The following is a 22,207-nucleotide window of genomic DNA, read 5'->3' on the forward strand; positions in this document are numbered from 1 at the left end:
TTGCATACGTAAAATTAGGGATGCTTTTACAAAGTGTAAACTAGTTACACCTTGTAAAAACAGACCTTTTTTTCGATCGCCGCTATTTTTTTAAATTTTTTTTTTTTTTTTTTCGGCGCTTAACTTTCTTTTTACCCGACGCAACTTTATTGTCCCGTCGCAATCCACAAAGCCTGGCGTAACGTAATTTTGCGCGCTGCCCGTCGGGAAAAGGACGTCACGAGCATGCGCAGTACGGCCGGTGCGGGAGCGCGCCTCATTTAAATTGTCATCGCCCCCTGCAGAAGAGGACCGCCTTGCGCCGGAGACATTTAAGTTACACGGCCGAAAATTTCTAGGTAAGTGCTTTGTGGATCGGGCACTTAGGTAGAAATTTTAAGGCAGTGTAACTTAAATGGGAAAAGATAAGTTAGGCAGGATCTTTGAGGATTTGGCCCTTAGTTTGCTCGTGTTTCGAAAAATACATTCAAGGATGAATAATTGAATATATACAGTAGCTACATTAATATGTGCCCTTTAAATCTGCCTAAAGGAAAGAAATTGCATGATGCTGCTGCTGCAGCGACTACCTTATTTTGAATTCCATGATATTTTTGTTCAACTTTCTAGCTGGGAGTACCAGAAGTGCTAAGCACAAAATTACTCCTTGGTGCTTATAAATTTCAGATGAAAACATTGCAGAGAAAGTACAGTCACCATTTGCATTCACAGCCTAATGACTCCTTGACTCTGCAGCTGGGCAGATTTCCAAAGGTGTAACAGGAACACTAGTTCAAAAGCAGTTGAAGTTGCTTAACTTCCTCCTATTCTGCTTAGTTAACTTTGTAACAGGGACAGTGATTTACATTAACTTCACTCAGCAAGTTACAGCATTGTGCTCTAATTCTGCTCACCTCATTATGGATCTCGATGGGAAGCAACTTTTGAAGTGGACAAGTCGCATAACTAGGTAACGAAATTCAAGCTACTTTTAACGAGAGAAAAGTACCATTAGAAGCAAATCAGTGACAGTGTTCTGCTTCAGTGTCAGACTCTCTGCTCGTGTATTGAACTGAAGGTGTTATTCATCAGTTAATCAAATTTAGAACAGTATTGCAATTGTTAGACTAAGTACAAAATATTTCACTGGTAGCAATATATATGCAAAATGTATTATCTTCTAACACAGTGTGTAAATTAAAAAACATAAATTGCAGGACAAATTTACATTAGTAGCTATTAGATACTCACTAGTTACTGCACTGTGCACTAAATATACAAGGACATTCCTGCCAAAAAAAAAATGGCATGTCATTTAATATGTACATAGTAAAGGGGCCTCTTTACCATATATTTATATCTATTTTAATAGAGCTTTTTAATATACTTGCAAAAGTATGCCTGCTTGCTTAACATTAGATAATGTTAGAGTTGTCTTGCAGTCCTGTGAGGGCTCATTCACACCACAGATTGTGTGTTATTGTGTGCCTAACGCATGTGCGCTGGAGTGTGGTGTGATGTGCAGTGAATGTGTAGCAATGCATTGTTAAAATGCATTAAAGTGCTATGATGTTTCTTTTTTTTTTTAAATGCTTTTACACTATGCTTTTTTTTTTTTTTTTTTTTGTATTCATTCAATTTTTATTAGAAAATTGAATTTTCCAGATCAAGAAAATAAACGTAATGTATTCTCTTTTTCCATCTAAATCCTAACAATGTAATTCTGCAATAAAAAATAAGACAATATTTATTGTGTGCTTAACGCATGTGTGCTGGAGTGTGGTGTGATGTGCAGTGAGTGTGTAGCAATGCATTGTTAAAATGCATTGAAGTGCTATATTTTTTCTTTTTTTTTAAATGCTTTTACACTATGCTATTTATTTATTTATTTATTTATTCATTCAATTTTTATTAGAAGATTGAATTTTACAGATCAAGAAAATAAACGCAATGCATTTTCTGTTTCCATCTAAATCCTAACAATGTAATTCTGCAATAAAAGAAATAACACAATATTAAGAAATAAATTAGGAACAAGAAAAAAAAAACTGTGTAGGGGGGTGTTAAGTACTTATATGTCATTCTATGTGCTGCAGTGCGTTGTGCTGTATTAATTAGCATTAGAAAAAGCAGCTAGCCCTATTTTTTTTTTCAGCATACACTGAAGCCATAGGAAATGAATCAAGTTGCCTTGTTCTTAGTCAATGCTGCCCAACACGATACATTGCTGCTTGTGTGGACAAAACCTAATAGCACCTTCTTCCATTGTCTGAAAAAGACAACACACTGTCTAAGGCCCCATACACACGAGAGGATTTATCCGCAGATACGGTCCAGCGGACCGTATCCGCGGATAAATCCTCTCGAGGATTTCAGAAGATTTCTATGCGATGGCGTGTACACACCATCGCATTGAAATCCACGCTGAAATCCTCTGGCGATGACGTGTCGCGCCGTCGCCGCTATTATGACGCGGCGACGGCGCGACGCTGTCATATAAGGAATTCCACGCATGCGTCAAATCATTACGACGCGTGCGGGGAATCCCTTTGGACGGATGGATCCGGTAAGTCTGTACAGACGAGCGGATCCATCCGTTGGAATGGATTCCAGCAGATGGATTTGTTGTGCATGTCAGCAAATATCCGATCTGCTGGAATCCATCCCAGAGGAGATTTCTCCGCGGAAACAGATCCGCTGGCGTGTACACACCATAGGATCTATCCGCAGAAACCCATTTGCTGGGATTTATCTGCGGATGGATTCTATCGTGTGTATGGGGCCTTAGAGGTTGATTAACAACACATTCCTGCATTGCTTAGGTCTCTGGTTCAATTTATAGTGGATACTCTGGCAGTATAGATTTATGTGGCATTCACCTATTTATTGCACATTGTTCCTAAATTATTATTATTATCCTTATGATTCTTTTAAATAGTATGCACTTCATATCAACCACAAAAGACTGTATTATTATTCATAAATGGACTTAAAGTGGTTGTAATGGTTTTTTTTTTAAGATTAAAATAACACAAATGTTATTCTTACCTGCTCAGTGCAATGCTTTTGCACAATTCAGCCCCGGTCCTCTTCTTCTGGGGTCCCCCGCCAATGCTCTAGGCTCCTCCTCTTCCTTAGGTGCCCCCACAGAAAGGTGCTTTCCATGGGGGCACCCGCGTGGGCTCGCTCCTGAGTCCATTGACACAGAAAGCAGGACCCAGCCCCATCTCCACTCCCGTGTCACTGGATTTCATTGACAGCAGCTGGTGCCAATGGCTCCTGCTGTTACCAATCTGTCCAATGAGGTGTGAGACAGTGGCCAGACCCTCTGCACCCATGTACATCATTGGATCAGATCGGGCTCAAGTAACAAAGAGGGAGGTATGCTAGGCTAAGACTTTACAACCACTTTAAAGTAAAACAAAAAAAATATATATTTTAGATCCCTTATGGCCCGTACACACAATCCGAATATCGTACGACGGATCGTACGACTTTTTTCCGCTTAATAGTCGCAAGTAAAATGAAATAGGTTATTAAAGTCACGAAAATTCTCGTACGACCGGAAAAAATAATCGGAAGTGATGTCATGTGTTGTAATGTATTTGTATTGTATTTTCGGACGACAACTGTACTGACTAAACGAAAATCGTACGATCTTACATCGTACGAGGAAAATTTTCGTGCATGTCCGATCGAATAATATCGGATGAACGGTCGTGATCGGCTCTCGAAAGTAGTGTACACACGATCCAAAAATCGTTCGATTCTTCATCAGACAATCGTTTTCGTCCGATATTCGGATCGTGTGTACGGGCCATTACTCCCTAGTGATGTTGCCACTAAATAAAAGTAGGAAAAACGTCAATAGTTTATCAGCTTGTCAGTTCTGTAGGGATCTTTGCCACGGAGATACTGTAAATATGTTTTCTGTAGTCTAGCTGCTATTTTTAAATGGAAGTGAACCTGTACTATACACACTAAAGTAGTTACATATTCTGATCAAAGGACTATACAAACAAGCCCTTGTTCACCTTTGTAGCTATTGCCATTGTGGAAAAATTTGTCATCAAAGTTCACAACAGAGGCACTCCAATTATATTTGTTACCTTCTTTTACACCAGAGTCTTCGCAGCCAGCCAGCCCTCTAATGAAAACACACAACACGTGTTTCTAAGCCGTAAGAAACCGACTTTAGAGTCTTTGTTGTGATCTTAGAAAACCATGTCACATTACAATTAGCAAGAGAGGTCGGACGTGGCTTGGTTTGATAGTAACTTTGTTTGAGAGTGTTTTGCAAGACAAGCAACATTTTTTTATAAATTTTTACTTGATATACAAGCGATGTCATGTCATGTCATGTCCCAATGAGTATAAAATATAAGAGAGGCGCCTTTAAGTGTAGCAATATGGTTACATGTAATGAATGTACAACATTTAGAAACTCACATGGTTGACGATTAAAACAGGCAAGTATGTAGACATCCAGGGTAAAGCTGTCCTCCATCCTCCACACAACCATTGATGTTGTCACTTCCACGAGCGGTTCAAGCCTCGCTTTCAGATCGCTCTACTGCAGGGTAGTCTTCCCGGTCACGCTTTCAGATCAACAGTGGTGAGACCTGGTGGTGAGGAGGACGGTCTATGTGGATGGCTTTACCCCGGATGTGAGTTGCTAAATGTTGTACCTTCATTAAATGTAACCATATTTCTACACTTAGAGGTGCCTCTCTTCTCTTTTATACTCTGTAGCTCCTGCTGGATTTTGCTTCCAATCCCCTTGTGGAGGCTGCCATTTGTGGATGGACATTTTATGGATACACAACCTATCACATTGCTATAATCTTTTTATATGGACTATAGACTGAATGACTTGTGAATAAATGGGTGTGGAACAAATCATTTGAGTTTCCATTATTTCTTATGGGAAAATTTGCATGCTTCCGGAAGGAATTATGCTCGCAATCCAAGGTTTTGCTGTACTTGCTTGTCTGTTTTGAGCAAACATGCACAGGATGCTATACTGTAAGAGCAAATATATAGAAATTTGGATAATGGTGGATGATATACATCTATACGAAATGATGAGCAATAACAGGGACATATTGATGCAAACCAATTGAGAGTATACCTTGGGATAAGAAGTGATCGTAGACAGTACTGCTGAGCAGAGGATGGTACATATGAATAAGAAACTATGAACAACCGCAGTAAACAGTCATGGTCCTATTAGGCATTAAATAGTACATACAGATACATGATGAGAGACAGCAGTGAAAGGGGAATGGCACTACTAAATAGTACGTAATAATAAAAAGCTATAGTCTTGACAGGGACATGATGCTACTGAACAGTACTTCTAAGTAGGAGGTGATGAGAGCGGGCAGGGACAATAATATAGTACAGTGCTGAAAGAGACATACAGTAGGGCATGATTTACTAAAAGTAAATCGGTTGTTTTTGGCAAGGACATTTGCCCCGAAGTTTAGTTAATTGAAGGCAATTTCACCTTGCTAGTTTTTGCTTGCATATAATTGGATGATGCAAGTCAGCAGAGCTTAACCACATTTACCAAGCTCTGGGGAAGAATCTCTTGCAAAGTGCAACTTCCCCTAAAAAGTGAACAGCCTATTTGCCTTTCGAAAATCATCCCCATAGATCTGTGACCAATGGGTAACATTAAATATAAATATATATATATATATAGATGGATAGATAGATAGATAGATAGATAGATAGATAGATAGATAGATAGATAGATAGATAGATAGATAGATAGATAGATAAATAGATAGATAGATAGATAGATAGATAGATAGATAGATAGATAGATAGATAGATAGATAGATAGATTCCAGTACTATCTTTACCAGAGCTTCACCAGAGCTTTACAGGTTGCCACGGGAGTCCTCTTCCACTCCTCCATGACAATATCACAGAGCTGGTGAATGTTAGAGACATTGCGCTCCTCCACCTTCCATTTGAGCACAGATGCTCAATAGGGTTTAGGTCTGGAGACATGCTTGGCCAGTCCATCACCTTTACCCTCAGCTTCTTTAGCAATGCACTGGTCAGCTTGGAGGTGCGTTTGGGGTCGTTATCATGTTGGAATACTGCCCTGTGGCCCAGTCTCTGTAGGGAGGGGATCATGTTCTGCTTCAGTATGTCACAGTACATGTTGGCATTCATGGTTTCCTCAATGAACTGTATCCCCCCAGTGGTGGCAGCACTCATACAGCCCCAGACCATGACACTCCCACCACAATGCTTGACTGTAGGCAAGACACACTTGTCTTTGTACTCCTCACCTGGTTGCCGCATCACACGCTTGACACCATCTGAACCAAGAAAGTGTATCTTGGTCTCATCAGACCACAGGACAAGGTTCCAGCAATTCATGTCCTTAGTCTGCTTGTCTTCAGCAAACTGTTTGTGGACTTTCTTGTGAATTATCTTTAGAAGTGGCTTCCTTCTGGGACAACAGCCATGCAGACTAATTGGATGCAGTGTGCGGCATATGGTCTGAGAAACTGACAGGCTGACCCTTCACCCCTTCCACCTCTGCAGCAATGCTGGCAGCACTCACACGTCTATTTCCCAAAAGCAACCTCTGGATATGACGCTGAGCACATGCACTCAACTTCTTTGGTTGACCATGGCGAGGCCTGTTATGAGTGTAACCTGTCCTGTTAAACTGCTGTATGGTCTTGGCCACCATGCTGCAGCTCAGCTTTAGGGTCTTGCCAATCTTCCTATAGCCTAGGCCAGCTTTATGTGAAGCAACAATAATTTTTTTCAGATCCTCAGAGTTCTTTGCCATGTGGTGCCTTGTTGAACTTCCAGTGAACAGTATGAGAGAGTGAGAGTGATAACACCAAATATAACACACCTGAGAACCTGTAACACTAATGAGTACCATGACACCTAGAGGGAAAATAGCTAATTGAGCCTAATTTGGACATTTTCACTTGGGGGTGTACTCATTTTGTTGCCAGCGATTTAGTTTTTTGAGGGGACAGCAAATTGACACTGTTATACAAGCTGTACACCCACTACTTTACATTGTAGGACAGTGTCATTAATTCAGTGTTGTCACATGAAAATATAATAAAATACTTACAAAAATGTGAAGGGTGTACTCACTTTTGTGAAATACAGGTATATAGGAGATAATGAGAGACAGCAACAACAGGGACATGGTACAAAACTGGAAGAGACACAGTGCATCTGAGAAGTGGATGCTAAATATGAGTAGGATGTAAGCAGACACATCAGTGCTGTTGTGCAGTGAATAGTGCATATGATGAAAAAAGTGATGGAATACAGCAATGACAGGGGTATGGTGTTGCAAAATAAACATGCATGAGATCATAAGGTGACAAAAACCAGATGTGAATGGTCAATGTAAATAGGAGGTTATGAGAGGTAACAGTATCATGGTACCACTGAGCAGTGGATGTTACATTTAAAGGAAGTGATGAGAAACAGGAAAGTTATGGGTATGGATCTGCTGAGCAATGGATGTTATACACTACATGTACAGAAATCAATTTAAAAAAGCAGTGGGAGAGAGATTGTGCTAGTAAATGGCGAGTGTTATGAATAACCACGAGTGGTGTGGTAGTAGCCGCTACCGGGGATTTATTGAATCTCCTATGAACGGATTATACGATGACAGAAATGTTGACCCCAAAACTGATTTTATTAAGACATTACTCTTGTCTATAACTAAAAGTAAGGTGACAGCCTTCATAAATATATAAAATACAGACTTTTTAGAAAAATGTGTCCTTTTGTTAAAATATGAATTTAAAGACTTAACATGTACGGTATTTCTTGTAAAATATATAAAGTATATAGAGGCATTTAGACATGCAACATGATAAATGTCCCTGTGTCTCAAACTTGTCCAACCAGCGAGGACAGCATTCCTTGTAAGAAGAAAAGACTATTCTACAAGATAAATAATGTGTATGAATGAGATTGTGTAAGTCAAATAAATGTGCCGCTCACAATAACAAAAGCTTCTAGAACACAGAAAAGTTGTTTCAAGTATTACTACAATCGCACATTAAAAGTTACATTTACTAGCTAACTACTGACAAGTGGGTTAAGTATTGATTGTGTAAACCTAAAGAATGTGAAAACTTCATACAGAATAAATGATTACACCAAAAAAATTCTCTGCAGCAGTTGAAAAAAAAAAAAAAACGTATGCTACTTGCCAGCAAGTTTATGTAATTTACATTGTTCTGAGTCTCCTGCTAGGGGCACTGGGAAAGCTCATATTGTAGAGATGCCTCTATGGCCTCTTCCACATTGTACTGATGTATGAGCATTAGACATTCCTGGCAGAAGAAATGTAAGGATGGGCTGTATGTCACTTTCACATATTTGCGAGCACACACCCAAGCAAAAAGTGTGGAATTTGTGTGTATTTGGGAGTATTTGTGCATATTTGCAAATATATACACACAAATCCTGACTGGCAAATCAGGTTTATGTTTTATTTTATGTTTTTCACTGATAAATACGGAACACATGTTTACATGCATGTGTGTTCAGGCACATTAAAAACAATGAGCTGCATTTAAAAAAAAAATGCCTGTACGCCTGAGTGTTTTCAAACAGTAGTGTGCAAGAGGCCTGACCCAGGCTCCTGTTATCAGTAATCAAAATCATGTGGATCTGGGCTGCTCTGTGCTCATTGCACAGAGAAGTATGACATTTGTGTTACTTAAAAAAAAACCTTTAATATCACTTTAATGTACAGTTCTTTATATTTAATAAAAATACAATAGGTAATCTCACGTTTTACAATTAGAGTTATATAGAAAAAATACTTTAATGGACAGCCATCAAAAAATATATTTTTAGAACATATATATATATATATATATATATATATATATATATATATATATATATATATATATATATGTATATGTATATATACATTATATTGTCAAAAGTATAGGGACACCTGCCTTTACATGCACATGAACTTTAATGGCATCTAAGTCTTAGTCCATAGGGTCAAATATTGAGTTGGCCCACCCTTTGCTTCAACTCTTCTTGGAAGGCTATCCACAAGGTTTAGGAGTGTGTCTATGGGAATGTTTGACCATTCTTCCAGAAGCACAATTGTGAGGTCAGACACTGATGTTGGACAAGAAGGCCTGGCTCACAGTCTCTGCTCTAAAACATCACAAAGATGTTCTATCGGGTTGAGGTCAGGACTTTGCGCAGGCTAGTCAATTTCCTCCACCCCAAACTTGCTTATCCATACTAAATTGCCAAAAGTATTGGACCACCCCTCCAAATCATTTGGTGGAGGGGGGATTATGGTGTGAGGTTGTTTTTCAGGGGTTGGCCTTGGCCCCTTAGTTCCAGTGAAGGAGACTTTAAAGTTGTTGGAACAATTTGGGCATGGCCCCTTCCTGTTCCAACGTGATTGCGCACCAATGCACAACGCAAGGTCCATAAAGACATGGCTGAGCGAGTTTGGGGTGGAGGAACTTGACTGATCTGCACAGAGTCCTGACCTCAACCCGATTGAACACCTTTGGGATGAATTAGCGAAGACTGCGAGCCAGGCCTTCTCGTCCAACATAAGTGCCTGACCTCACAAATGTGTTTGTGGAAGAATGGTCAAACATTCCCATAGACACACTCCTAAACCTTGTGGACAGCCTTCCTAGAAGAGTTGAAGCTATTATAGCTGCAAAGGGTGGGCCAACTTAACATTGAACCCTATGGACAAAAACTCAAAAACTGGGATGCCAAAAAATGTGCGTGTAAAGGCAGGTGTACCAGTACTTTTGACAAGATAATATATATATATATATATATATATATATATATATATACATAATATATATATATATATATATATATATATATATATATATATATATATATATATATATATATATATATATATATATATATATATATATATATATATATCTGTGTTATTACATAAGAAATGTATAAAGGGATTGAATGAGTTACAAATTCAATCTTGAAGACATGAAGGAGCTTATGGATTTCACTTATTGATACCTCTACACAATCAATGTACATACAATTGATATAATTCAATCCTAAGCTCCATTTGGGTATTTGTTGACCTTGTTTGTTAGTAGGGTGTTCGTTAATGTAATTTTTTACTTTTTGTAATAAAGATTTATATTTTTGCTAAATTACTGCCTCATGTTGTGGCGGTAAAGTCCACCATGCTTTCATGGAATTTGTAACTCATTCAATCCCTTTATACAATTAATGGATGTTGGCATAAGAAATGTGTCTTTATGTTGAATGGTGTAGCTAGAAATGCTGCTAGAAGTGTGGGACTGTAGGCCATACTCTTTACCCAACAACCTTACTCCAGGCACCATAGCAAATAAACACACTGACCCACCATTGGCGAATAAAGGCCGCGGTAACTTTATTGGTTTAAACACAAAGCATTTTAAATTCAACAAAATCATTTTAATTCATAACTTCAAATATCAAAAATTTGCCATTAATCAAGCAAAACCAAAATATGTGCAACTGCTCAGTTTTTGTAACTCGAGCAGTATTTAAATCATTAATTGACATATCACGTCCCCCTTGGACTCCCAAGGTGACGCCTACCACATAAAATTTACCGCGACAGGGGAGGAGGGAGGGAGTTCTTCAGCTGCTGCTGCCAAGGGAAAAGAGGGAGATTCCCAGCCCAGCCAGTCCTTATAAAGCCTTTCCTGCTCCCAGAAGCTTCCGTCGCATCCCATTGGCTGGCTGATGATCCCAGAATTAAAGGAACAGTACCTAGGAATTACCTGCAAACATAGACTAACTACAACCCATAAACCAGCACCTGATACCATATTAACCCCGTGATGGCCGCAATCCCACTCAAGTGGGCTCCTAATGTGCCCCCTTTCTTATGGGACTGTAGGCCATACTCTTTACCCAACAACCTTACTCCAGGCACCATAGCAAATAAACACACTGACCCACCATTGGCGAATAAAGGCCGCGGTAACTTTATTGGTTTAAACACAAAGCATTTTAAATTCAACAAAATCATTTTAATTCATAACTTCAAATATCAAAAATTTGCCATTAATCAAGCAAAACCAAAATATGTGCAACTGCTCAGTTTTTGTAACTCGAGCAGTATTTAAATCATTAATTGACATATCACGTCCCACAAGCCGGGTATGAGCATCATGCCCGGCCCCACCCCACCTCCGCGGCCTGCTCAATTCCATACTGCAATCCCAAATTAAAAATATCGATACCCACGTCCGAGAGGTGGACGCCATCCTGCCTGTATAACCCGGTAAAGCCCCCCTCTAAATCAACGTGCCTGTAAGACAAACCACCAATTTGTGGCATGAACTTGTACATGGCCCGATTTATCCGCTTCCTCATCTTCTCCATGGCCCTCCTCTGCGGAGAGGAGAGCCAAGAGAAGCGTGGAATGATTTCTGAGAAAATTAAAATAGTGCCTGGAGAGGCTAGTGAAAACCGCTGCAGATCCCTTTGGATCAAAAATAGCAAATCCAAAGTCCTTACTTTGCCCAAATCGTTCCCACCTGCATGAACTAATAATACATCCGGCTTAGGCCAACGCTGACTAAGCCCACTTAAGTGAAAGTAAAGTTGGTGCCACTGAAGTCCCCGCACACCTTTCCAAAAAACCTGGAATGATTCCGGACAAAGCGATAAATTCGTTGAATACCTACGCAAGGCCGCTCTCTTATGCGCCCAGTGAATGTAGGAATGTCCCAGAATCCAAATTGTGCGGGGCTGACCTGAAATTTAAATAAACAGGTTAGGACGAACGTAAACTTTAAAACAATTTGATTTCCACCTCCCCATGTCTTTAATGTCTGACTCACATACTCCTCTCCGGGCCGCTTCTGATGCAGCGCCAATTCTAAATGAGTGGGAGGATATCCTCATATTTTGCAAAACCAACTTTAGCAGGCATTTGCGTAATACCGCATCAAATTGATATTTGGTAAGCGGCCCTCCATTCTGGTGAACCAAAAATAACCCTGGAACTGGGGGCCTGACGACCAAAAAACGATTCACCGCATCTACGGGGCAGACAGATTTAACGCCCTGAGCTGCCAACCGAATCCTCGCACCTTTACCCAACGCGTCGGTCTTAGAACGACTTATCCATAACTGAATTCCCGAGGTATCTACCGTTACGTGGTCGACTAAAATACCCGACCCACCCAGTTTAGATTTAGGGATTAGCTCTGATATGCGTAGAGCCCCATGAAAAGCAAGCACGAACGCCGTTCTAAAAAGTATGGACTCGAAAACCGAAAAACAAACGGACGACGCTATCTCGCACAACTTTCCCAAAAGGTCGAGTGAAATCGGCCTTCTGTCATCCGGGACAAAATTAACCCTTTTATACCCTTTCAAGGCCTGTTTCACTGAGAAGAAAGCTGTGCACGGCGCAAAACCCCGCAGTCGGCAAAAAAAGGAAATTCCTGCTAAGGTTTTTGATATATGGCTGAAAGACAAACTTTGCTCCATAAGGGAAGCCACAAACGCTAATAATGACCCCTCGGACGGGCGGCCGTCACTAACTCCTAAATCTTCTGCAAAGGACAGCCAGCTCTTCCAAGAAGCAGCATAGCACAACCACGTCTTTGGTGCCACCGAGCCCTGTATTGCTCTTGAAACTATGTCCAGATTCCCTTCCACATCCGCCTCCGGAAGCAGCTGACGAAAACGGTCCATCTGAAACCGAGATAACGCATCGGCAAGATTATTTTGCACTCCCGGTGTGTGCTTGGCTTTTAGCCAAACATTAAAGTGTAAGCAAAGAAAAACAACCTGTCTTAAAATCTTGACCACCAACAACGACTTTGACGAAAGGCAATTGATGGCAAAGAGGACCCCTTTATTGTCTGTTTCCACCAGAATCCTTTTGTTTGCAAACTGAGCTCCCCACAGCGTCAATGCCACCAAAATCGGGAACAACTCTAACAGGACAATGTTTCTTGTGACCTCCTGAACCACCCAAGACTCTGGCCATGCTGCACAGCACCAGTGTGGTCTCCATATCGCGGCAAAACCCTTGGACCCTGCCGCATCCGTGAATAACCTAAAATCTGGCGCCGCAACAAATTCTTCCTGAAAAAACGATCTGCCGTTATACGTTTCCAGGAAACGTGCCCAGACCATCAAATCTGCCTTAATCGACGTTATCAGCCTGACGTGGGCAAACGGGGACTTTAAGCCAGCAATCGCTAGGTACAAACGACGCGAAAAAATCCGTCCAACGGGCATGATCCTGCCAGCAAAAGCCAGGACGCCTAGCAGCGACTGCATCTCCTTGAGTCGCACTTTCTTTCTTGCCAGAAAGGAGGCTAGCAAAGAATTTAATTTCACCAATTTTGCCTCCGGCAAACGAAACTCCATCTTACACGTGTCTATACATATGCCCAAGAACTCCAAAGATGTCACCGGTGTACACGTCTTCTCCTCCGCCAGCGGGACGCCAAACTGCGCCGCCATATCCTGAAAAGCCTGCAATAGCTCCTGACAACTCCCCGAATCCTGTGGTCCTATAAACATAAAATCATCCAGGTAGTGGACAATATTGCCACTACCTGAACGAAAACCAACTACCCAATGCAGAAAAGACGAGAACGCCTCAAAATACGAGCATGATACGGAACACCCCATGGGCAAACACCTATCAAAGAAATAGGCCCCGTCAAAATAAAAACCTAAAGAATTAAATGCCTCCGGGGCTATGGGCAACAGTCTAAAAGCCGATTTAATATCGGCTTTCGCCAGTAACGCACCTGGACCACACTGCCGTATTTTAACGATCGCCTCCTCAAAAATCGCATACGTAACCGAGCAAAGTTCCACATCAATCTCGTCGTTAAGCGAATCGCCTTTAGGGAAGGACAAATGGTGTATAATCCTATACGTATTCTGCTCCCTCTTGGGCACCACCCCTAGAGGTGATATGCGGAAATCGTCAAAGGGGGGGTGCTCAAAAGGACCTGCAATGCGACCCTCTGCAATTTCTTTCTCAACCTTTTCCCTCACAATTTGTGGAAACTGACTGGCCGATTTTAAATTGCCCACTACTGTGCATCCGGCCCCTGAGAATGAAGGGAGGGGGAAACCAAACTCAAAACCTCTACTGAGGAACTGCGCCGTCACCTGGTCTGGATATATTTCCAGCCATGGGCGCATATTTTCCAGCCTCACTGGCGTGCAGGCTTTTTGGAAAAATATCCCTAGCACTCTGACTGACAGCATTTGCCGACTTCTTTAAACACTTGGCCGCAGGGTGAGCCCCTGCGCAATATGAACACTCGTGTCTATATTTACAAGCCGCATTCCAGCGGCACTGGCTGTCATTGAACGCGAAACAGCTCCCTTTCCTAAAAGCTGCGCCTGAAGTGGGAACCGCAGCTGGCTTTGTCATGGCAGACCTCTGAGGGGCCAACAGATTTAGCCACAGGCCCACGTCTTTCATACCCCAACGCAGCGAGGGGTGGACCGCCAATTTTTGCCTAAATGACTCGTCATAATAAAACCATCCGAGTCCACCAAAGCTCTTGTAAGCCTCCAATATATGATCCACATGCTGGAACAGACCACTACTGCGTTCCGGGTATTTTTCTGTCATAACACCTGCAAAAATGCAAAATGCTTGCAACCAGTTATTGAATGACCTAGGTATGGGTCTGCGTCTGTCGTCATCATGTTTCTCATTCTTTTCCGTTTTAGCCATAAAGTCTTTCTGGGAGGGTAACAGGGATAAGATGTCCATAAATTCCCCTTTCCAAATTTTATCCTTCACTGACATGCTCAGGTGAAACCCCAGGGGAGACATTTCGCAGGGCATTACCTCTTTCATGCATGCCTCTGGCACGCTGACCCTCCCAGGGGGATTACCCTCCCCCGCCATACTCCCCTGGGCCATAGACACATTGGGGGGTTGATGTATTGGAGCAGTGGAGGAATGTGAGGTAAGTATGGGGTTAAACATTAAATGTGAAACAGGACTTGCAGCCACAGTACCAGCAGGGGTCGGTGTTCTAACCAAAGAGGACAGTGAATCTACAATAACATTCAGAGCCTGTAACTGAGCACACTCACCCACTGCTTGAGGCTGTGCATTGACGGCTGGACCGGGTTCTCCTCTCTGCATAGACGCTGCAGGCTCCAGCCTGACAGGTAAGACTTGCTGCTCCTGTCCCCTCAGAGGGACCTGTTGCTGAATGGGTGGACGTGGGGGGAGCGGGCGCCCCCTCCCCACGCTTGCACTGGGCTGCGCTGCTCTGCCTCCCCTGGCTTTTCCCCTCGCAGGTGACTGTGAAAGGTTCCTCTTCTGCCGTCCTGAACGGCGCACACTTGCTGGAACGCCCCCGCCATCTTCCTCCTCGCCCATGCCGCGCCTCCGCTCCTCCTCTTCAGTTGGTAGGGATTCCCTTGTACGCTCAGGAGGCTGACTCCTCCGCGCTCTGACAGGGGGCTCCTCACTTGCAGACGCACTCTCTCCCTGCTGCTCAGTGGGTAACATAAACCCAGCGCCTGTCTCCACTCCGGCTGTCTGTTCTTCAGGGACAATGTCCCCCATAGTTAAACAGCGCTTGAGCCATTCTTCCCCCCCTTCGCTGCCTGCCTTCTCTAAAAGTTTCTTAAAGAGAGACTCCATACCTTTAGAGAGAGGGGCAGCTAAACCAGGAAGTCCAAGTTCTTCAGCTGCTGCTGCCAAGGGAAAAGAGGGAGATTCCCAGCCCAGCCAGTCCTTATAAAGCCTTTCCTGCTCCCAGAAGCTTCCGTCGCATCCCATTGGCTGGCTGATGATCCCAGAATTAAAGGAACAGTACCTAGGAATTACCTGCAAACATAGACTAACTACAACCCATAAACCAGCACCTGATACCATATTAACCCCGTGATGGCCGCAATCCCACTCAAGTGGGCTCCTAATGTGCCCCCTTTCTTATTGCCTACTTGGTCACTGATTGGTGACTCAGAAAGACTTCTTAGTACTAAGGCTTTCTGTATGTAAGAAACAAGTATAGAGAAAAGGGATTGACACATAAAGGCACAGTCATTACTGTATGTAGACGGAGACCCGTACCTGCTGGAATAAAACATTGGGTTTATTTACTAAGAATAATCTGGTGCAGCTGCGCATGTTAGCCAGTCAGCTTCTAACCTCAGCTTGTTCAGTTAAGCTTTGGCAATAAAACCTGGAAGTTGATTGGTTTCTATGCAGAACTGCACCAGATTTTGCACTCTTCAGTTTAAGTAAATCAACCCTACCGTGATTATTGCTACCATATATAGTCGCTGGCAATAATCGCATGTACAAATACAACATGCTGGTTGTACCCAAGTCACTCGATGGATTGCCTTGGGCACAATCAGTCTGCCCAAAGATGGTCGAATTTTGGCTGGTCCCTGCTTGACTGGCTGTGATTTGAACCATGTGTTTGTTACCCCTAAAACAATGAACTTATTTACTCCATTTTTTATCTGTTTTAAAAAAAAAAAACATTTAAAAAAAAAACGTTGAACGCTTTTTGTTATCCATTCAATAAGTGGAAAAGAAAACTCTTTTGGTGATCTCATGGAGTCCTCCTAGTTATTACCTTACACTACAGAACAATTAGCATGGGCGGTGATTAGTTTAACAACAACTTGTCAGGGCTAACACCAAGCAATTTTCATTTTACACAAGAGGAAATTAGAGGGCGTGTGTTTTTTGGGCAGATTAACAGTATTTCCCCTACTTGCAGCATCTTTCAAAGAAAAAAACACAGGAATGTTCATGTATTACAGAGGTGTACTGTGTGTGTGTTTTTTATATTTGAAAGCTAACCTCCAGGCATAAGACTAATTGCATACTTACATTGGTTCAGCTTGGACCAATATACATATTTTAATATCTAATAGCGGTGAGACTACTGTGAAAGTTGACAATCACAGTGATTGCTGAGATCTTCTGGGTCCTGTGAACACCAATCACAGTGAGTTGGTTGTTCAGCACCTCTTATTTTATTTTCAGTGAAAACAAGGAATTCTTTGGTGAACATTTGCGTGGGGCCTTAAAAATCATTATCATCTCCCTTTTATTCTCCTGGTCCTATGCATTTAGAAAATATATGATTTGGGGGGTCTTTTACAAATTTTCAAAGCTAATAACTCCATCTCTTCTGCGCAAAATATTGTGCTTGGTAATTCAAACATGAGGACCTCTTTGGGACCACATCTGTTCCTCTTCATAGCATAGCTTAGCAGACTCCAACCAAGAAAAATGAGCTTTGCTCTCATCATACAATATAAGCGTCCCTTATAGCTGTGCTGTCAATCAATGTGATTTACTGGAAGGGTGAGAGCAGACAAATTTGTTCATGTTATCAGAGTTTGGACTATATATTGAATTTTTTCTTAGTGGAAGAAACAAAGGTAAGCCTCATAATTGGCTCTATTTATGGATTTCATCACCTGCTTGCTTTTAAACAATATTCTGCTTTTCCATTGTAACAGAGTTCTTCTTGAAGATAGATCAGGTTTTTCCCTTTGACCTGTTTAAATTGTATTTAAAATAAAACTCTGGGATTATATTTTCTAAGGCAAGCAATATACATTAGAGCACTGGAGAATCAGATTATTTTCCAAATGTTACATCTGGCCTGTGAACTTCTTGTTCTTTAAATAACGAAACAATTTCAAGGTAAAAAAAGGAATACCTGATTTTCTTTATGGCGGTGTCAGGGAAAATGACATCAGCGGTTTGTGATGTCTGTTTAAAATGTAACACTACCAAAGTGATAGCTAGTAAGAAAATGATATGCCTTTCATACAGAGCTGAACATGATTCGTGATCCTAGCAACAAAGGAAAAGGCATTATGAAAGTATGAGGAAGTACAATAATAAATTTAGAAAGTAAATAAGCTTCAATTCCTTCGCACACTTTTCTCCCAAGTTAAAATACACAAAATAAAAATGATTTATTCATAGTTTTCATTAGATGCAGTTAGAAAAATTGGTTCCTGCCTTAAGCAAATTTATTCAGTTTCTTTTCTTCTATGGATCGAATATTTTCCTACGCAGTAAATTGATTTAATAAAAAGGAAAAGTGTCCAATGGTATAAAAAGACATTAATGCATTAACATATTGTTAAAAACTCCAGACTCTAAATAAGACTTTAGTATCACTTTAAAGCGGAGCTCCAGCCCCCACTCCAAAAATGTAACGTCAACAGCCGCAGCGAGGTCTCCTGAAAGTGGGGACAGGTACCCACTCCCCCCGAAAGGTGCCGGACATGGCAGCGAAGGGGGGAGGAAGCAAACAAGTGGAGCTTCCCCTTTTGAGTGGAGCTCCACTTTAATATAGCAGTCTGCCCATAATATAATATTATCTGTTAATTCTGCCAGTAAGTCGTCATGGTAGTGGTGACTAAATGTACGACCTCTATCACGGTAGAGATAAAAGGGGTGAAGGCTGAGGTGTCTTTTATTCAACATGACATACAAAAATTGAGAGAAAATTGAGGGAAAGGACATCAGCACTGGAGGGACGTGTCAGTACCGTAGAGGACGATATGAAGCCATTACTGCGGGACGTGAATCAAAATGTGCTGATGACTGCCCAACACGTTGCCTGCATAGTCGATTTTAACAGAAAGAGGCATAATAATGTGAGGGTAATAGATAAACCGAAGAGAGTTGAGGGGGAAAAACCCTGTGGTCTTTATTGAGTCCTGGCTGCTCCCAGAGTTTTGAAAGGACTCATATATGCCTATGCTCTCAGTGGAAAGGGCACACCGAATTCCCATGCGCCCCCCTGCCTCCAGGGCATCCACCCTGCACCTTCCTGTTCAAAATGTTAAATTACAAAGACAGATGTGATTCTGGCTAAGGCTCAGGGCATGAATGATGCATTAGTGATGGATGATACTAAAATATCCTTATTCCAGGATTATTCTGCGGAAGTACAGAAACAGTGGGCGACATTTACGGATGTAAAAGGTTGACTCAGAACCTTCAATCTGCAATATGTCATGCTCTTCCCAGCCAAACAGAGTGGTGGCGGGGAGACACATTTCTTTGAAAAAACATCTGCAGCAAAACAATAGCTCAACAGAGAGGAAAAATCACTTTGGGCACGTACACCTCCGAGGCCTGCTGTGCGTTGATATGGTTTGAGTGCTTTTTCACGCTTACCATGAATAAATAGAGGTCACCTCTTAACACAAGATGATCAGGCGGATCACATATGGCAATCTTCCTTTATACTTCACGTTTGTTATATTCAGCTGTTGGTGAAGTTCGCTACAACAACATCTAACTTCCCCTCCCCCCCCCCCCCGCCCCATGGAAGTCCTAAGAGGACAGTTGGATTGGCAAGTTTTGTTGTGGTGGTCCACATTGGATCACATAGAGTTTTTTTTTTGCTATCTCTTTATTTATTTATTTTTTACTAGCATTTTATACTTCTTTATACCAACATTTTTACAAATGCCCTCCAGGTCTGTGTTTGCACTGTGTTTGGATCTCTGTACCACTACCCTCATTGCCACGATAGTCTGCCATTTGAGAAGGTGGCGGGAGTGGGGTGCAGGGCTGTCAGGTCTGATTGTCTCATCATTTTTCAAGTCCATGGAACACTCCTGTGTTACTGGCATGTCTGGTGACTACACACTACCTGATTTTTTTTCTTATGGCTGACACAATTCGGATCCTGTCCTGCAATGTTCGAGGACTAGGTAACCCTGTGAAACGTTTGGCAGTGTTTTTTAACGTAAAACGGCTAAAGGCGGACATTGTGTGCATTCAAGAGACTTATTCGTGACCTGATACACCCCCTTGTCTATTACTGAGGTCCTTTAGCTTTGAATACCATGCAACTTACTCAATCTATTCTAGAGGTGCGGGAAGGAATGCAATTTACATGTACTGAAGTGCTTACTGACCCAAATGGTCGTTGTGGGCCGGATTCTCGTAGGAGCGCGTATCTTTGCGGCAGCGTAACGTATCCATTTTACGTTATGCCGCCGCAACTTAGACGGGCAAGTGCTGTATTCTCAAAGCACTTGCTCCGTAAGTTGCGGCGGCGTAGCATAAATCGGCCGGCGTAAGCCCGCCTAATTCAAATGTGGGACATGGAGGCGTGTTTTATTTTAATCTTCTGTGACCCGACGTGATTGACGTTTTTCACGAACGGCGCATGCGCCATCCGTGAAAATCTCCCAGTGTGCATTGCTCCTAATATTCCGCAAGGACGTATTGGTTTTGACGTGGATGTAAACTACGTCCAACACCATCCACGGACGAAAAGACTTACGCCTGTCGGATCTAACAGATCTAACAGATATCTATGCGTAACTGATTCTAAGAATCAGGCGCATAGATACGAACGGGGGGGAAGAAAAGGAAAGTAGAGAGAAGTGGGAAAGAGGAGAAATGGGGGGAGAAGGGGGGCAAGAGAGGGAGTGAGAGATTGGATAGAGAAGATCCCATGGGGACAGATTCAGCATCGGACCAATGCTGCATTCACCTAGGTAAGTATAAAACTGCAATAACCCTGATTATCCTTTAAATAGTTCATAATCCTATTTGCCATTTCATTGCTTTACTTTTAGATGTAAAAGGGAGACAATACGTTTATACAATAACATACAAATGATTGACTGCTGGTTTCTCTGTAGAAAAAGGTATTTTTATCAGATTGCTATATCCACCACGTTCATTAGTTCAAAGTTTAAAAGTTTTCCTAGCGCTGAATACAAGACAAACCTTGGCATTAGTAGCTTATAAAACATTTCAGGTGATTTATTTTTCTCACACCCAAAACATGTCTGTAGTTGTCAGATTTAAATGTATACTGTATGTGTTCTAAGGTTTCATTGTGATTTTCTATGACATGGATATAAGGAAAATACACTACTACAAAGAACATAGAAAATTGAGCTGTACTCCTGCAGGAGCCACTTGGTAGAGTGGGTTTTCTGTTCTTTTGCCTCGAATCTGTGAACAACCTTGGCCCCTCTGACACATTTGGCTGAACGAAAGTTACTGCAAACCCTTATAGGAACTCCAGTATACATACAATGCACCCAGGGGCAATTCAGTATCAGAAAATAAACATCAGACTGGTTAATAATAGATGAACTGAGTTTACTGTAACAAGTTGAGGTAAATGGCAGTAGGTACTTAAATGAACAAATAGAGAAATAGGTCAACCACAGTTCACTAAACAATAGGATGAATTGGCTTCCCCTACTGCCCTCTCATATGGTGGCCTTCACTGGACTCACTCCCCCCGACTCAATGGACAGAAATAAGGTGGATTTGGATTCCTTTTATCCCTGCAAAGCACCTTCCAAGTCCTTCCTACCCCTCCCTCTTTACTCCTCTCTTCTTTTGAGGCACACAGTATGTGCCTGTTTTCGCCCATTTCTCTGAGAATTGCAGCAATTTATCAGCCTCCTGGACCAGTATTGTGCTTTTTTGATGACTTTGGTGCCTGACTACCCTTCTTTCTCTCCTCTAGGCCACTATCATTCTTGGTGACTTCATCATCCCTGTTAATGTTGACAGCCTAGCTACAGCTCAACTTCTCAACTTAACCACATCTTTTGACCTAACACAATGGACACACAGTCCCACTCACTCCAATGGTAATACCCTTGACCTTGTATGCTCCCATCTCTGCACTCCTGGCAACCTCATCAACAACCCCTTTTCTTTCTGATCAAAACCTCATCAGTTTCTCATTATCCTTGTCTCTAACCATCTATCCCTTCAAGCAACAAACGATTACTTGCAGAAACCATCACTTTAACCCTTCTCTTCTCTATTCTGCTACTGACCACCTCTCCCGCTTGTCCTGTCCTGACCTGGACATCCCTGTCTACAACAGTTCACTCTCATCCTCACTGGATGCACTTGCTTCTCTAGCTACACTCAGAAATAGGCCCCCGACCGCTACAACCCTGGAAAACCGACAGCACCAGAAATCTCAAAGACATTGCCGCGCACTTGAACGACTGTGGCACAAAACTAAAACCCTACAGAACTTCAACCTATATAAATCTGCCCTCCTAAAATACAATATCTGCCTCCATGCTGCTCAACAAACTTACTTTTTCTCTCTAATAAATAGCTTGTCATCCAGTCCCCATCGGCCCTTCTCTACCTTTAACTCCCTGTATTGTCCCCCAC

The 22,207-nt window shown here is 41.9% G+C and overlaps 2 protein-coding genes across 4 annotated transcripts in view; one reads left to right on the forward strand and one right to left on the reverse strand.

Moving 5' to 3' along the window:
* The first annotated feature begins 626 nt into the window (after positions 1 to 626).
* RASSF9 (Ras association domain family member 9) overlaps positions 627 to 22,207 on the forward strand; it is a 36,833-nt gene continuing 15,252 nt past the window's right edge. For 2 of the 3 annotated variants that reach the window (XM_040344173.1, XM_040344174.1), the window contains exon 1: positions 774 to 949. The gene's annotated coding sequence lies outside the window, so the exon portion shown is untranslated. Of the gene's footprint in view, positions 950 to 22,207 lie in introns of all 3 variants that reach the window. The other variant, XR_005747922.1, reaches the window with a different exon arrangement.
* Positions 10,330 to 15,960, reverse strand: LOC120932066. The gene is made up of 2 exons (XM_040344172.1): positions 15,124 to 15,960; positions 10,330 to 11,786 (listed from the first exon to the last, which is right to left on the reverse strand). The coding sequence occupies exons 1-2, from the start codon at positions 15,914 to 15,916 to the stop codon at positions 11,197 to 11,199; spliced, it is 1,383 nt and encodes a 460-aa protein (XP_040200106.1). The 5' UTR covers positions 15,917 to 15,960; the 3' UTR covers positions 10,330 to 11,196.

This window comes from Rana temporaria, chromosome 3, assembly GCF_905171775.1.
Source record: "Rana temporaria chromosome 3, aRanTem1.1, whole genome shotgun sequence".
In the NCBI taxonomy this organism is placed as follows: domain Eukaryota; kingdom Metazoa; phylum Chordata; class Amphibia; order Anura; family Ranidae; genus Rana; species Rana temporaria.

What these genes read in the sequence shown, in the direction of transcription:
- LOC120932066 (XM_040344172.1), bottom strand. Translation starts at nt 15,916, where the DNA reads ATGGTATCAGGTGCTGGTTTATGGGTTGTAGTTAGTCTATGTTTGCAG. An exon ending in TGCACAGCCTCAAGCAGTGG is followed by an intron (nt 11,787 to 15,123) that starts GTGAGTGTGCTC and finishes TTTAAATTTCAG; the next exon opens with GTCAGCCCCGCACAATTTGG.